Here is a 14065-nt window from a genome sequence, read left to right on the forward strand (position 1 = left end):
CTGGACCGTGCGCAAAGGGCGCGAAGGCGGAGCGGGAAGCGACTCGAGCTCCACCTGCGCAGGTGTTGGCTTGCCTCCCGCCACCACACCCCATCCACCTCACACCTCCTCACTACTCACACATCATGGACCAGCTCTTCAACGGTGCGTCGCCCGCGCTGCGACACCTTTGCACCTACTCACACCCCTCACAGCCGGCAAGAAGTTCCTCGAGTCGCAGAACCAGGGCGGCCAGCAGCAGCAGGGCAGCTTCGGACAGGACCAGCAGAACTTCGGCGGCAACCAGGACAACTACGGCGGCAACCAGGGCGGCTACGGCGGCGGCAGCGACAACCAGGGCTACGGCGGCGAGGGCCGCCAGCAGCACCACGAGGGCAGCGGCGGCGGCGAGTTTGGCGTGCAGGGCGGCGCCCACCTCAACCGCCCGCAGGGCCAGAGCCAGGGCTCGGGCGGCCTCGACTTTGGCAGCATCCTCAGCATGGCGCAGCAGCACGGCGGCGGCGGCCAGAGCAACGGCGGCGGCAACAATGAGATGTTCGGCATGGGTGAGTGTGCCGCAGCGGCTCGCGGAATAGTGACGCCTGGCTGAGCGTTGCGCACCAGCCACCAAGTTCCTGCAGTCGCGCTTGAACAACGGCCAGGTGTCGGGCGACGACTTTGATGAGAACCGCGTGATGCAGCAGCATGCACAGGTGAACGACTCCAACTCGTCTGCGCACGCCAACGACGTCGGCGGTGCCGCGGCCGTCGATGCGCTCAAGAGCATGTTCGGCAGCGGCGGCGGCCAGCAGCAACAGCAGCAGCAGGGCGGTGGTGACATGCAGAGCAAGGTGAGCATCGTGTGTGCAACTTGTATCGGACCCATATGCTTATCGATCTGCACCCACAGCTCATCGCGATGGCCATGGCTCAGGCCGGCAAGGTGTGTGCCTAAGCTCGCTGCGCTTGTCTCCCTCTGCTCACATCCGCCGCAGATGTTCGAGCAGAAGCAGTCCGAGGGCAACGTGTCTGGCGGCAACAAGCAGGACGCGATGAACAGGTGCGCCGCCCGTGGTGTTCCGTGTGTGCGTCATGCTGACGCCTCCCGCAGCGCCGGCGAGATGGTCATGAAGTGCGTAGCCCGCCGTACAATGCTTGGAAGACGAGCTGCGCTCACACCCGTGCCGCAGGATGATGATGAAGCAGCAGATGGCCGGCATGATGGGCGGCGGCAACTCCGGCGGCCTCGGCCAGGTGCGTCGCAGCGTAGCCCCGCCTCGATCTGTTGCTGACCTCTACCGAGCAGCTTGCCAAGATGTTCATGTGAACGCGCTCCAACTCGCATCTCCCTGCTGTGTCTGCCGCACGCGTGACTAGGAGTGCAATTGCGATGGAATACAGTGTCGTGACATACGGAAAGATGGGGCAAGACGGGAACGAGAAGGGAGATAGGCGATGCACGACTACGCGACCGAGCCGAGGCGCGAGAGCATCTCGTCGGCCTGCAGCACCTCATCCTCGTCGATGGCGACGCCGTCGAGCCACTCGAGCGCCGGACAGGCCATGGCGAGCGTGCCGCGGTGCAGCAGGCGGCGCGAGGCAAAGTGCGGCGGCAGCGTGCGGGCGAAGCGGGCGTCGGAGGCGGCATAGAGCGCCTGCGTCTGGGCATCGTCTGCGCGCGGCTCGCCATCGTCCTCGTCGGCGTCAAGGAGCGCAGCGGCGCCGATGTCATGTGGCCGCTTGTGAAAGAACGACTTCTCGAGGTCGGCCTGCGCGGCCTTCTGCTTCAGCCGGGCCTGACGCGCCTCGGCGGCCGCAGTGTCGGGCTGCACGACGTTCGGGTTGGGCATGGGCGGCAGGAACGCCGGTTGCGAGGCTGGCGCGTCCGCAGGCGCGGCCTTGTCGACGAGCATGAGCGGTGGGTATAGGCCGAGCGTGCAGGGGTTGGTGCGCACGTCGAGCACGGCAAGCTCTGGCATGTGGTGCAGCGCGTCGACGATGGCGCGCGAACGCTTCAGGCGGCAGCCGACGAGGCTGAGCCGCTTTAGGCGCGCGAGGCCCTGCAGCGGCGGGATGCGTGCAAAGAGGTTGTAGTCCGCGTTGAGGTGGCGCAGATTCGGCGCGAGCGAGCCCAGCTCTGCCGGCAGCGACGAGAGCTGGCAGCCGGACAGCTCGAGGTACACGAGCGAGGTGAATGGCGCCGTGCGCTCGCACAGTCCGCGCGGCAGGGCGTTGCCCGAGAGGAAGAGGCGCGCGGCGTGCGGAACGTGCTGCGCCGGCTGCAGCAGACCGTTGCCGGACACTTGCTGCCGCAGACTGAGGTTGTGCAGCTTGATGAGCGTCTCGATGCCTTCGACGCGCTCAAGGCCGCAGTAGTCTGCGTGCAGCGTGCGCAGCTGCGGCGCAGGCTGCACGTCGAGGTGCTCGACCGCTGCGTTGTAGCTGAGCCGCAGAGCGCGCAGGCGCGGCATCGACGGTCCGAGCTCGAGGCGCGAGAGCAGATTGTGCTCGACGTTGAGGCTCTTGAGCCGGCGCAGTGTGCCGAGCCCGCGCACAGCTAGCAGCTCGTTGTGGCTGACATTGAGGTGCTCGAGGCTGCGCCAGGCAGTGTCGAGCAAGTTGAGCGCCTGCAGCTTGTTGCCACGCAGGCTGAGCAACTTAAGATGCTGCAGACGCTCGATGCCAGCAATGGACGTGACGCCATTGTAGTCGGCGCGCAGCTCGCGCAGGTTGACCAGACGCGAGAGCGCTACAGAATGACTGTGAGCAGCGTACTCTAGTGAAGCGCGCACGGCACTCACCACCAAGATGCTCGACGTCGTTGTGGCTGATGTCGAGCGTCTCCAGGCCGAGCATGTGGCCAAAGGAGACGGTGGGCGGCAGACTGCGGAAGTGGCTGTCAGTCGCAGCACGCAGCGCCGCGCAATCGAGACACTCACAGGTTGTGGCTGACGTTGAGCGAGCGAACAGTGTCGGGCAGGCCGGTGAGGTAGGCAATTTCGTTGTGGTCGCTGGAGCGCAAGAAGGTCAGCGCCAGGTCTCGGAACTGCAGCGCACTTTGGCTCACAGCTTGACGTGCTGCAGGCGCGGCAGGAACTCCTTGATCCGCACCACGCTCTCGACGCGTCTGCCAGAGAGGTCGATGGTGTCCATCTCCTCCCATCCCGGCTCCCACGGCGCGACATCCGTGATGAGCTCGAGGATGCGATCGTGCGCAAAGGCAAAGCTCGCGTCGGTGAGGAATGTCATCTCTGCATCCATCTCGCCGTGGTGCCGCCGCTCGCGCAGGGCCGTCATGTTCCACGGCGAGCGCCCCGTCGAGACGACGCTGCGGCGTGCCATGGGCGTCCGAGCGCCTCGCGTAGGCGTGACGTGCCATTCCTGCGAGGCCTCGCGTGGGTCCACCTGCTCGCCCTCGGCGAGCTCGGCATCGCGTTGCAGCGCGAGATTGGTCATTTGGCTCAGCATGCCGTGCAGCGACGCGGCATCGTCGTCCTCGAAATCGTCTGGCTCCTCGTCGTAGTGAGGACGTTGCGCGCCTACAGCGCCCACGTCGGCAAAGCTGATGGAGCGCGCTTCGGAGCGCGCAAGGAGCTGGTCGGGCGTCGCTGCCATGCCCTTGAGAATAGAGCGCGGTGCACGCGGCGTCGCAAAGGTGCTCAGTGGCGTCGTGATGATGTTGACCGGCGCGCGAGCTGGGGGCGTGAGAGGCGCGTGGCTCTGCGTCTTTGGCACGCTGAGCCTCTTGCGTGGGCTCTCCCTCTCTCGCAGCTCGGCAGCGTCGGGCACGCTTGCGCGGCCCGAGGTCTGCGTGCGTGCCGTCTGCGAGCGCGTGCCGTTGCTGCGCGTAGTCGCCTGGCTGCGGACGGTAGAGTCGCCATCGCTGAAGAAGTCGATCTCGTTGCGCAGGTTGGAGCCCGAGCGTGGGATGGCAAGACGAACAGGCAGTTGCGACCTGGCAGGCGGTGCTCGCTGCTCCTCTCGCGCGGCCGGCCGTCTCCGAGCCTCAGCTCGTGGCGACTGCGATGCCACCGGAGCCTGCGCCTCCGAGCGTGCGGGAACTGCGCGGACGACAGAAGCGTCCCTCGTGGTGCCGAAGCTCTCAATGTCCTTGAACGGGTCCGTCGAGTCTCCGCTAGCCGCGCTTGCGTTGCCTGAGGCCAGGTCTCTGTTGATGCGCATGAGGCCACGCGATGAGCCGGCCGCCGGGAGCTCATCGGCCTGCTCTTGCTGCGCACGACGTGCTGCCTTGACACTGATCCAGCGCATCGTGGCGCGGTCGAACGTCATGCGCCCGCCGCCGAGCTGATCGAGGTCGGACGGGAGGTCCTCGGGGCCAATGAGCTTTGGCACGCGTTCGGGAGCCTGCGGTGCCTGACGAGCAGGTTGTGGTATTGGCTCCTCCTCGCTGGACATTGCTTCGTGCAGGTCGTGCTCCTCTGCACGAGCACTGAGCTCAGCGCTTCTGGCGCGCTCCCTGGCGGCAAGACGCGCCTCGAGCTGCGCCATCTCACGATCGCGCGCCTCCTCCTCGAGCTCTTCACGTGCAGTGCGCTCGCGTCGCTCAAAGCTGTCCTCGCCGGCCTCCGCCTCGAACTCCTGCTGAGCCTGCTGCACGGCACTGAAGCGGCGAAACAGCTTGCGCGGCGACTCGTCGTCCCCATCCACAAATGAGACGAAGCTGCGGTTCGCCGACGGTATCCGGCGGCCAGAGAGGCGCAGCGGACTTGTCGCGCTCGGAGTGGGCGCACGAGCTCCACTCCGCGTGGCGAAGTGCGCCTCGCCGAGGGTGAGGCCAGACTCTTGGCCCTGCTCCTCGAGGTCGGAGCTGCCGCTCAAGTCCAGCTCTGCGTCGCGCTGCAGGCTGGCGTAGTCGTCGCTGGGCAGGCGCACGCCCTGTATCACCGCCAAGAAGTCGGGGCCCTCGCGCACGTAGTCTCTCCGCGGCGGCGGTGGCCCAGCGCCGAGCGGCTCATGCACGGGTGCGAAGCGCGCCTCTTCCTCCTCGCTGTGCGCAGAAGAGGAGTGCGCCGAGCCCGGCCGGTCGGCCAGCCGCAGGCGTTTCCGCTCGCGCTCGCGCTCCTCCTCCATGCGCTTCTCAGCCGCAGCTGCCGCTGCCCGCGCAGCCGCACGCGGGCTGTCCTCGCGCGCGCGCGTGATGCGAAAGGGCACGGCAGGCGGGAAGACGTTCTTGGTTCGCCCGGCAAAGAGGCTGAGCGGCGTGTTGGGCGCGCGAGGCGTCAGAGGGCCGCGACGCGGAGTGCCCTCGACGCCAGCCATGCCGAAGCCAAGCATGCGCGGCGCAGCTGCAAAGTCGGGCGAGCTGCCTGCGCGCGACGTGAAGGTAAACGGCCCGCTCGGTGCACGGCTCTGCACTCGCGAGGCCGGCGGCGAAGGCGATCTTGAAGGACCTGCCTGCGGAGGACTGACGCGCGCAAAAGAGCGTCTCGACTCGTGCTCGGGCGAGGCAACTTCGATAGTCGGGCCGGGCGGCGAGGCGCCACGAGCCTTGACCTCCTCGTTGCTGGACGCGGCGCTCTGTCTCGCTTCGGGCGTCGGCGTGCGCCACATGCTCTGCAGCTTCAGCGGCGTGAACATGTCGCCGCCGGCGCGCTCGACACCGCGGCCCTTGAGGTTCTTGGCCCACGCAGGCTTGAGGATGGGCGGCAGGCTCTCGGCCTGGCTGAGCTCAACGAACGTCTGCTCCACGTCGGGCTCCTTGGCCGTGCCAAAGTTGACCTCCTCCTCGTCGCTCGAGGACGAGCCCCGCTTGCTCTCGCGCGCGCCGAAGCCCACCTTGGCCCCACTGACCGAGCTGCCCTCACTCGCCTCGCTCGAGGCGCGGCGCGGCGCGGCAGTGCTCGGCGCAGTGCTGGTGCCGCCAGGCCCAAAGGCGCTCGCGCTCAGGGCATCACGGAAGCTGCCGCTCACGCCGCTCGAGCCCGTCACGATGCGATCTGCCACTGCGGCGTCGTGCGACGGCACGCGGTTGGACGGACTGCTGGGCCCAGCGCGCAGCTTCGTCTCGAGCGAGGCGGCGCCCGGTCGGCGTGGCCCGTCGCTGCCTGCCAGCCCGAGGCGCACGGGCGGCCGCACCGTGCTGCCGGTGCCGCCTGTGTGGCCGCTGTCCGAGCTGGACAGCGCCAGATTGGCCGGCGGCGCCAGCGACTGGATCACCGGCGACGCGGGGTCCCACGACTCGGAGAGGTCCTCGAAGCCAGGCATGTTGCGCCACGCAGGCACGCCCGACTGCGGCGCTGGCGGCGCTTGCCGCTCGTCGTCCGGCGCAGCGACGGGCGAGCTTGGCCGCGGCACCTCGTGCGGCTGCAGAGGCGGCGACGCCGGCGCCCCTTCGCCGCGGCCTGGCAGCCCGAGGCCCAACCCCGAGCCGGGCGGCAGGCGCCCCGCGTTCATCATCGCGGCAGCATCGAGCGGCCGCCGCTGCGCATCGCCGACGAGCTCGCTGCGCAGCGCCGGCGCGGCGGCGTCGAGGCTCGGCAGCGAGTCGGGCGACGCGAGCGGCAGCGGCTCGGGCTGCAGCGCGGCCTGCTGCGGCGGCGGCGAGGCGGGCTGTGTGCCGAGCGGCGTCGAGGAGCGCGGCGTGTAGAGGTGCGGCGCCGCGGCCGGGCCGGCGCGTGCGGGCGCGGGCTGCGCGGCAAAGTCGAGGATGGAGATGTCCTGGGACGGGTAGCTGGATGTGCGGGTGGGCGAGGCCGGGCGCGGCGGCTGCACGGCCGCCGCCTGGCGCTCGGACGTGGCGGCGGCGGCCATGCAGCGCGACGCGTCGAGAGAGGGAAGATGGAGCAGGAGAGAGGGGCAGGGGTCACGCCGGGTATGGGAACGGAGCAGCGCGCGACGGGAGCATGGGAGTGGATCGGGTGAGTGGACGCAAGCCAAGGAGCGGCCGTCGCCGCTGAAGCCGGCTGGAGCTGAGGCATGCATCATGGAGAGCCGCACCGCCGCCGCGGCCCTTGGAACGCGCCGTGCAGCGAGCCCTCGACGCGTTTCAGGGTGCAGCGCGGCCGATGGCTGCAAACGCAACCTCCCTCTTCGCGTGTACCATGAACCTGCAGCTGAGCTTTCAATGCTTCATCTGCTGTGATGTACACATCAGAGAGTGCGAAGGCGAGGGAGAGGCGAGGTGCCAGGTGTTGGCGTCACGTGACCCGACGCGTGTTTGTTGCGGAGTGATCTGGGTGACGCGCGCGGCGCGCCTGATGATGCTCCGTGTGCCTGGCCGGCGTGAGAACAGGCTTGCGCCGTTGAGCGACGCTCCTCGATGCCGACCGCCATCACCGCCTCTGCTCCATCTCAGCACATTCACAAGCCTCCGCCCACCGGCGCATACGCACCCACCTCTTCACCGCACTCGCCAGGCCGCGTCTGGCCAGCCACACCATGGACGCCGCGGCGCTCAGCGCCCTGCTGGCGTCGTCGACGGCGACGCTGGCGCAGCTGCATGCCCGCCTCGGCGCGCCCGCCGAGGCGCTCGCCGCCTCCGTCGAGCAGCTGCGGCTGGCGCTGCAGCACGCCGTCGACGCACAGCTGGCACAGGCCGAGCAGGAGGTGCGCGCCGCCGAGCAGCGCTGCGCCGACCTGCAGCGCGAGGTGGCCGAGATGTATGCGGCGCTGGGCATGAAGGAGTCGGACGTGATGCAGAGCACGGAGCGCGTGAGTGGTGCAGCGTGCCATGCCTTGCCGCAGCTGCTCACACTTGCCGTGCAGCCGCTGCTCGCCCGCCTCAAGGACATGGAAGAGACGCTCAGGCACCTCAGCGCCGAGTACACGTCACGCTCGCAGAAGGCCGACGCGCTGCTCTCGCAAGTCACTGCCTACGCGCCGCTGCTGGGCTCCTTCATGCCCAGCGTGCCCGAGACGCCGCAGCCGGCCTCGGAGACGGCGCCGATCCCGCTGCCCGCCTCGTACCTTGCCAGCCTGGCCACCGCGTTGCAGAATGCCGAGAGCGCACATGCCGAGCGCACCGCCGAGCTGCGCGCACATCTGCTTGCGATTCTGCAGCTCTGGTCTGAGCTGTGCGTGCTGCCGACGCTCATCGATGCCGCTGGCCAGGTCACGTTCCAAGCGCGCATCCTGGGCCACCTGCGGCTGCGCGTGGTCGAGCCGCAGATCGCAGACACACCCTGGGAAGGCGCGTTTGAGTCGCTGGCCGACATTGGCGACCAGACGCTCTCGCCGCCCTCCTCGCCGACGACGCGCTCGCGGCCCTCGGGCCCTCTCGCGCCTCCGAGCCTGCAGCCCACGCACGCGCTCGAGCCGCATGCAGCGCACATCGAGGCTGCCGTGGCACTGCGCCAGAGCCTGGAGCAGGAGAAGAGCAAGCGCGAGCTGCGCATCCAGGAGCTGTACGACGAGCTGTACGCGTTGTGGGAGCGCTTCGGCGTGCCCGAGTCGGAGATGGAAGCGTTTGTGCTGGCCAACTCTGGCGCCACGGAGACGGCCATCGAGGCTGTGAGTTGCGCTTGCGGTCCCTTGCGCACGCCGGCTGACCCTGTGGCTGCAGTACGCATCCGAGCTGGCCAAGATGCGCGAGCTGAAGGCACAGCACATGGCCCTCTTCATCTCTGGCATCCGCGAGCGCATCGCGGCGGTCTGGGACGAGCTCTCACTCTCCACGCCGGAGCGACGACACGCTTTCCCGGCCTTCTTCCACGACCTGGACGACACGGGCACCGGCGTCGGCGTGGCGCCGACGGACCAGATCCTTGCGGAGCACGAGGGCTACGAGCATGTGGCGCGCAGCGAGCTGGAGCGCAAGGCGCCGCTGCTGCGCATGGTCGGCAAGTACCGCGCGCTGCTCGAAGAGGGCCTGGAGCTCGAGCGGGCGGCGGCAGACAAGGACCGTCTGAAGGGCAAGCGGGGCCGCCCCGGCGCGCTGCTCGAGGAGGAGAAGACGCGCAAGCGCCTCAAGACATTGAAGCCCAAGGTGAGTGTTGCGCTGTCATGCCTGAGGGCCTTGCGCTGACGCCACGCTCCGGATCAGCTCGAGGAGGAGCTCTTGCGCTCCATTCCGGTCTGGGAGGAAGAGACGGGGCGGCCGTTCATGATCGACGGTGCTCGCTTCGTCGAGGAGCTGCAGGCAGTCGTCGGCCAGGGTAGCGCCGCATCGAAGGTCGCTGCTGGCAAGGTGAGTGCATGTGACGCCCTTCTTCTGGCAGCGTAGGCTGATTTCTTGGCCTCACAGCGCGCGCGGACAATATCGACGTCGAGTGCTTCAAGCGCCGGCCCGCCTTTGAGCGCCTCTGCGCAAACAAACCGGGCCGGCTCTGCGACGCCCATGCGCGCCGTGCCCGCCTCGACGAAGAAGGCACGCACCGCGAGCGGCATGAGCAACGCCGGCAGTGTGCGGGCCACGCCGGCCACTGCCACACGGCGCCCGCCTGTTGCAGGCAGTGCCGCTCGGTCAGGCGTGCCCGTGTCGCAGGCGCGGCTAGCGAGCGCCTCGCAGGTGCCGTCGTCCAGCACCGGCGCAAAGGGCAGCTTTGGCTTTGCTGCTGCCACGCCGCGCGCCGCAAGCTCGACCCAGTTCAAGGCGACGGGCTTCCGACCACGGCCGTCGGCAGGCGGCGTCTTCGGAGGCGGTGCGACGATTCCGGCACGGGTGCCGCCTGGCAAGTGGGCAGCGATGGAGCCAGCCAGGTATCCGTCGCCCGGCCACGATGCTGGCGAGCGGCATGCCTCGGACCACAGCGTGGCCGCCAGCGATGCGACGACGCTCATCCACCGCGCCGTGCCTGCGCCGGCGCCACGACGAGGACCGCGGCCTTCTGCTTCGCTTGCCGACTCGCTTGCAGCCAGAGCGCACGGCGGCACCGCCTACACGCGGCCGTCGATGAGTGGCGCCGGCGATGCGCCCACCATCCGCTCCGTCTCCACCACGACGCTGCTCGCTGGCGAGGCACACGGCGCCTACTCGGCCGGTCCGAACTGGGCCGTGCTAGACGAGGACGAGGAGGAGGCCGAGTGGGACGTGCGCGCCGCACCTCAGGCCGGCTATGCCTGATTGCTTCCCACCCGCTCACTGCCTGCTCTCGCCCCTGCTTCTCCACTGCGCCTGTCCGCCGCCGCTGTACACTAAGATATCCCTCGCAAGATGCTTTCGACAGTTTGTTCGAATTGGGCAGACACGCTTCTGTACATGGCCGGGGTGACGGAGCAGGGAGACGGGCGCGACAGCGGGTGGGAGCGCGGACCAGCCGTGGTTTGGGGCGAAGCACAGAAGGAGGCAAAGGCGCAGCTGTGGCGCGCGGAGACGGCAGACGGAGCAAAAAGAGAGTGTGGGGACGCCCGTGGTGGCGATGTGTGTGATGCGCGACTGGCGCACGAGAAAGACAGGAGCATACGAAGGAGCAGGCACGCGCGGCAGCTTGTGTGGGCGCGCCGTGCGGAGAAGGCAGAAGGTTGCGAGAGGAGAGATGCGCGGGAGCAGCAGGGGTGACGTGACACGGCGCAGAAGATAGATGCAGCAGAACGGAGCGGGATGCAGGCGGCCGAACATCATCGTGCCATCCACACGTCGCTGCCATTCGGCTTGCTGCCGTACGGCTGCTGCGTCTGCTGCGAGTGTTGCTGCTCGTAGCTGGGCCGTGCGTACTCGTCGACGTAGTCGTGGTGGAACGTGGCGATGTTGTCGACGGGCGGCTGCTGCACGTAGGCGCGCTGGCCGTACGGCGCCGGCTTGCTGTTGGCGCGTGCCGGCCGGTCGCCCGACATCTGGCGCTGCGGGCTCGGGCTGGCGGGCTGGCGGTACGACGTGTTGGCCTGCGCCTGCGGCGGCTGCTGCAGCGTCGGCGTCTGCGGCGCGGCGGAGAGCTGGGTGGTCTTGTAGTGCGCGTACTGGTCGTACTGCTGCTCGTACGCCATCGAGTTGCGGTTCGCCTGCTGCTGCTGCGTCTGCGCCGCCGAGCGTGCGGCGGGCTTGGAGCGCTGCTGGTTGCGCGTCTGCTGCTGGTACTGCTGCTGCAGCGAGGCGGTGCTCTGCGCGGCGCCGCCAAAGTCAAACGACGGCGCCTCGTGTGCGGAAGCCTCGGGTGTGCCGGGCGCCACGGGGTAGTTCTGGCGCTGGCGCACGCTGCGGTCGTCGTCGGCACTCCACGTCTGCTGCAGCGGCGTCGAGACCTGCGGGCGGCTGCCGTGCGCGCCGGGCGCGACCCACGAGTAGCGGTTCGTGTTGTGGGCGCCGGGCGTCAGCGATGAGCTCGTCGACGAGCGCGGCAGGCCGGGCGAGCCGGGCACGGAGAGCGTCGGCGAGCTGGGCGACGCGGGCAGGTCGGCGTGCGGCAGCAGCGACGTCGTCGAGAAGTGCGAGCTCTTCTCCCAGCTGCCCGGGCGTGCGCCGCCGTAGGGCGACGTGATGTACGGCGAGCCGCCCTTGCCGAGCGAGTCGCGCTCGGCCATGCTCTTGGCGGCGCGCGCCACCTGCACGGCGGCGAGCGCGACGAAGATGCTGCACAGCGCGCCGAAGCCGCACACGGCAATGTTGTACGGTGTGAAGCCGCTGTTGGTGAAGAGGATGCCGAGCGTCGTGGCCTGGGCGACGAGCACGAGGAGCGCGGCGCCGCCGAGCAGCTTGCCGTGCAGCGCCGTGCGTGCGCCAAAGAGGCGCAGGCCGCGCGTAAAGGCGAGCACGGCGAGCACGAGCGTGTAGGCGCCCGTCAGCGCCAGCACGCTGCCGCTGATGATGAGGAACTTGAACGGCAGCGGGCCGTAGACCTCGGCCAGCTTGCCGCGCTCGTGCGGCGGCTCGCGGATGGCGATGAGCGTGCAGGCGCAGGCGCAGAGCAGGCCCGACGCGGCGACGGGCAGTGCCGCGCGCGTGGCGTACACGTGGCCGGGCATGGCGGAGAGGAGGTCCAGAGGCAGAGAGAGAGAGCGCGAGCGAGAGAGCGAGAGGATGCGGCTAGCAAGGCGGCGGTGAAGGAGAGTGGGGGTGCGGCACGCGCAGGCGGAGAGGGGTATGGGAGACACACGGGAGCGGGACGGAGCGCGGCGAGACGGAGCGGGCTGGGGCTGGGGCTGGGGATGGTGATGGAGCAGACGAGCGGCGCGGCGAGGACGAGGGATGTGTATCGCTGGCGGCACGGCGAGCGCGTCGCGGCGACGGCGCGCGGCAGCAGCAGCCGACAGAGAGCGCACCGCGGCGCGGAGCACCACCAGACCACCACCACGCCCCATCTCGCCGCCGTGCTCTCGCTTCGCTGCAGTGCGCGCGCTGCCTTCTGCGAGCGTGCATGCTGCAGCGGTGCGGCCTGCCCATCTCGCCTCGGACGATCACTTCGGGCAGGCAGCGGCAGACGCAGCGCATCAGTATGCGCGCCGAGGGGCGTGCGGGCCGGCGGAGTCGCCGTGTGCTTCGACAGAAGGCGCGGGCACGGCGCCGCAGCGCCAGCAGCGGCAGCAGCACGGCGGCTGGCAGCACGGCGGCGGCGGCGGCAGACCGGCGGGCAGCGGCACATGCCGACGGTGCGGTGCGGCTCAGCTGCTGCGATGGACTGCACCCGCTGCTTCGTCGCCCTCCCTATGCCTGCCCTCTGCTGCCCAGCACGCAGCAGCCCGACGGCACGGGACGCGGCGCCAGAACGCGGCCGCCGCACGCTACTGCACGCGTGCATGCTGCGGCACGCCTTCGCCCTCGCTGCTGCCGCTCACGCCTCGCACTCGTCCATCTCGCACATGCAGGGCCAGCCTTGGCGCAGTGGAACTCTCCGTCGTCAAGATTGCAGAAGCATGGCGAGCTCGATCTCGCTCTCAATTCGAGGTGGATGCATGACGAGGTCGCCCCGGCTGCTCGGCTCGTCCGACGAGCCGCGGGGGCGTGGGTGTTGGTTGACGGCCAGCCAACACAGACGCGTGGGGGCACGCGCGGCAAGGGACGAGTATGCGCGGGCAAAGGGGCGCGCGGTGGGTGAGATCGCGGCACCTCGGCAGGGCTCGCAAAAGCACCGAGGTGTGAGAGCAGGCCGAGGCGGCCCAAGTGCCGAGAAGGGCAGGCGGCAGCGCCCGGGCGGCGGCGTACCGCGGCGCAGTGCAGGACGCTCGGTGTTGTGCTCCTCGGCCGCAGCGCTGCACCTCGCGCACCTCCTGCGCAAGCTGTGGCGTTGCGCTGCATGAGGCGCGCGAGGTGCGCGTGCCTGCACCTCGCTCCGCAGGGCTGGCGCGGATCGAGCGGAGGCAGGCCGAGGGCTCGGAGGGAGCGACGGCGAGCTGAGCAGCATGAGGCGCAGGCATGAAGGCGAAGAACGAGCTCAAAGCACACTGCACAGCAAGCGTCGGCGAGAGAGAGCTCGGAAATGGCGTGCGGCCGCGAGTGCGGCGTCCATGCGCCGCAACGGCCGCTGGCAGGCGGCAGCACGCTTCGCAGCCGTTGCGTCGCTGCGAGCCGTTGCGGCAGCGAAGGCACAGGCCGCCGGCCGCCGGTCGACGCTGAGGCCGCTCAGCTGCGCTCCCCATACCGTCGACGCCGACTCTTCTCGGCGCGCGCGGGAAGGCACAGGGACCGTTGCGCTAGGGAGGCACGGGCGATGCCTATTCGCCGAGAAGCTTTCGTGGTCTGCTCGGCGCTGCGCAGGCGGCGCTCGAGACACTGGCCCACTCGTCTGGGCCAGCCTGTGCCTTTGTGCTTGTTCCCATGAAGGAGGCTCGTTCGCAGAGTGGCAGCGTCGATCAGTGTCCTCGACGCCAGGGACGACGCGCAAAGAGGGCGCTCGAGCCGCGTTCCAGCTCAGATCTTACAGCTCATGAGCACGCAAAGCCGAGGCGAGGTGCACCTGGATTTGCACTGGACGACACAATCCAGCACCGACGTGCTGCACCGCTATCACTCGGGAACACGAGGGTCGCGCCGGAGGCTCAACGCAGCGTCAGGATCAAGAATCGGATCCTCGCAACCGCCGCGCGTCGTCGAGGCAGAGCTTGGTTCGCGCCCGTCGTCTTGGCGCATGCACTTCACCCGAGCGTGCACTCAGTGATTCCTGGAGGCGGATGGGCTCAAAATCAGCCTGCTCTCTATCTGTGCGTCCTCTTGGAGTCAAACGCATCACGCGGCTTGCCGTAAAGGCGACGCATGGGG

General features: G+C 69.2%; 4 protein-coding genes across 4 annotated transcripts; 2 read left to right on the forward strand and 2 right to left on the reverse strand.

The window, feature by feature from the left end:
* Positions 1–78: 78 nt before the first annotated feature.
* Positions 79–1306, forward strand: FA09DRAFT_362996 (hypothetical protein; the record flags this gene model as incomplete). The annotated part of the gene is made up of 8 exons (XM_025745540.1): positions 79–144; positions 195–545; positions 604–830; positions 890–922; positions 975–1039; positions 1091–1111; positions 1170–1233; positions 1286–1306. The coding sequence occupies exons 1-8, from the start codon at positions 126–128 to the stop codon at positions 1304–1306; spliced, it is 801 nt and encodes a 266-aa protein (XP_025595641.1). The 5' UTR covers positions 79–125.
* A 42-nt stretch (positions 1307–1348) lies between these two features.
* FA09DRAFT_332260 (hypothetical protein) lies at positions 1349–6466 on the reverse strand. The gene is made up of 4 exons (XM_025743385.1): positions 3047–6466; positions 2919–2990; positions 2781–2863; positions 1349–2728 (listed from the first exon to the last, which is right to left on the reverse strand). The coding sequence occupies exons 1-4, from the start codon at positions 6394–6396 to the stop codon at positions 1443–1445; spliced, it is 4791 nt and encodes a 1596-aa protein (XP_025595642.1). The 5' UTR covers positions 6397–6466; the 3' UTR covers positions 1349–1442.
* A 4028-nt stretch (positions 6467–10494) lies between these two features.
* Positions 10495–11835, reverse strand: FA09DRAFT_341282 (hypothetical protein; the record flags this gene model as incomplete). The annotated part of the gene is made up of 1 exon (XM_025744426.1): positions 10495–11835. The coding sequence occupies one exon, from the start codon at positions 11833–11835 to the stop codon at positions 10495–10497; it is 1341 nt and encodes a 446-aa protein (XP_025595643.1).
* Positions 11836–13274: 1439 nt separating this feature from the next.
* On the forward strand, positions 13275–14007 carry FA09DRAFT_332261 (hypothetical protein). Its single transcript, XM_025743386.1, has one exon. The coding sequence runs from the start codon at positions 13315–13317 to the stop codon at positions 13735–13737; it is 423 nt and encodes a 140-aa protein (XP_025595644.1). The 5' UTR covers positions 13275–13314; the 3' UTR covers positions 13738–14007.
* The last annotated feature ends 58 nt before the right edge of the window (positions 14008–14065 follow it).

Source organism: Tilletiopsis washingtonensis (assembly GCF_003144115.1).
Source record: "Tilletiopsis washingtonensis strain MCA 4186 unplaced genomic scaffold FA09scaffold_23, whole genome shotgun sequence".
Classification (NCBI taxonomy): Eukaryota; Fungi; Basidiomycota; class Exobasidiomycetes; order Entylomatales; genus Tilletiopsis; species Tilletiopsis washingtonensis.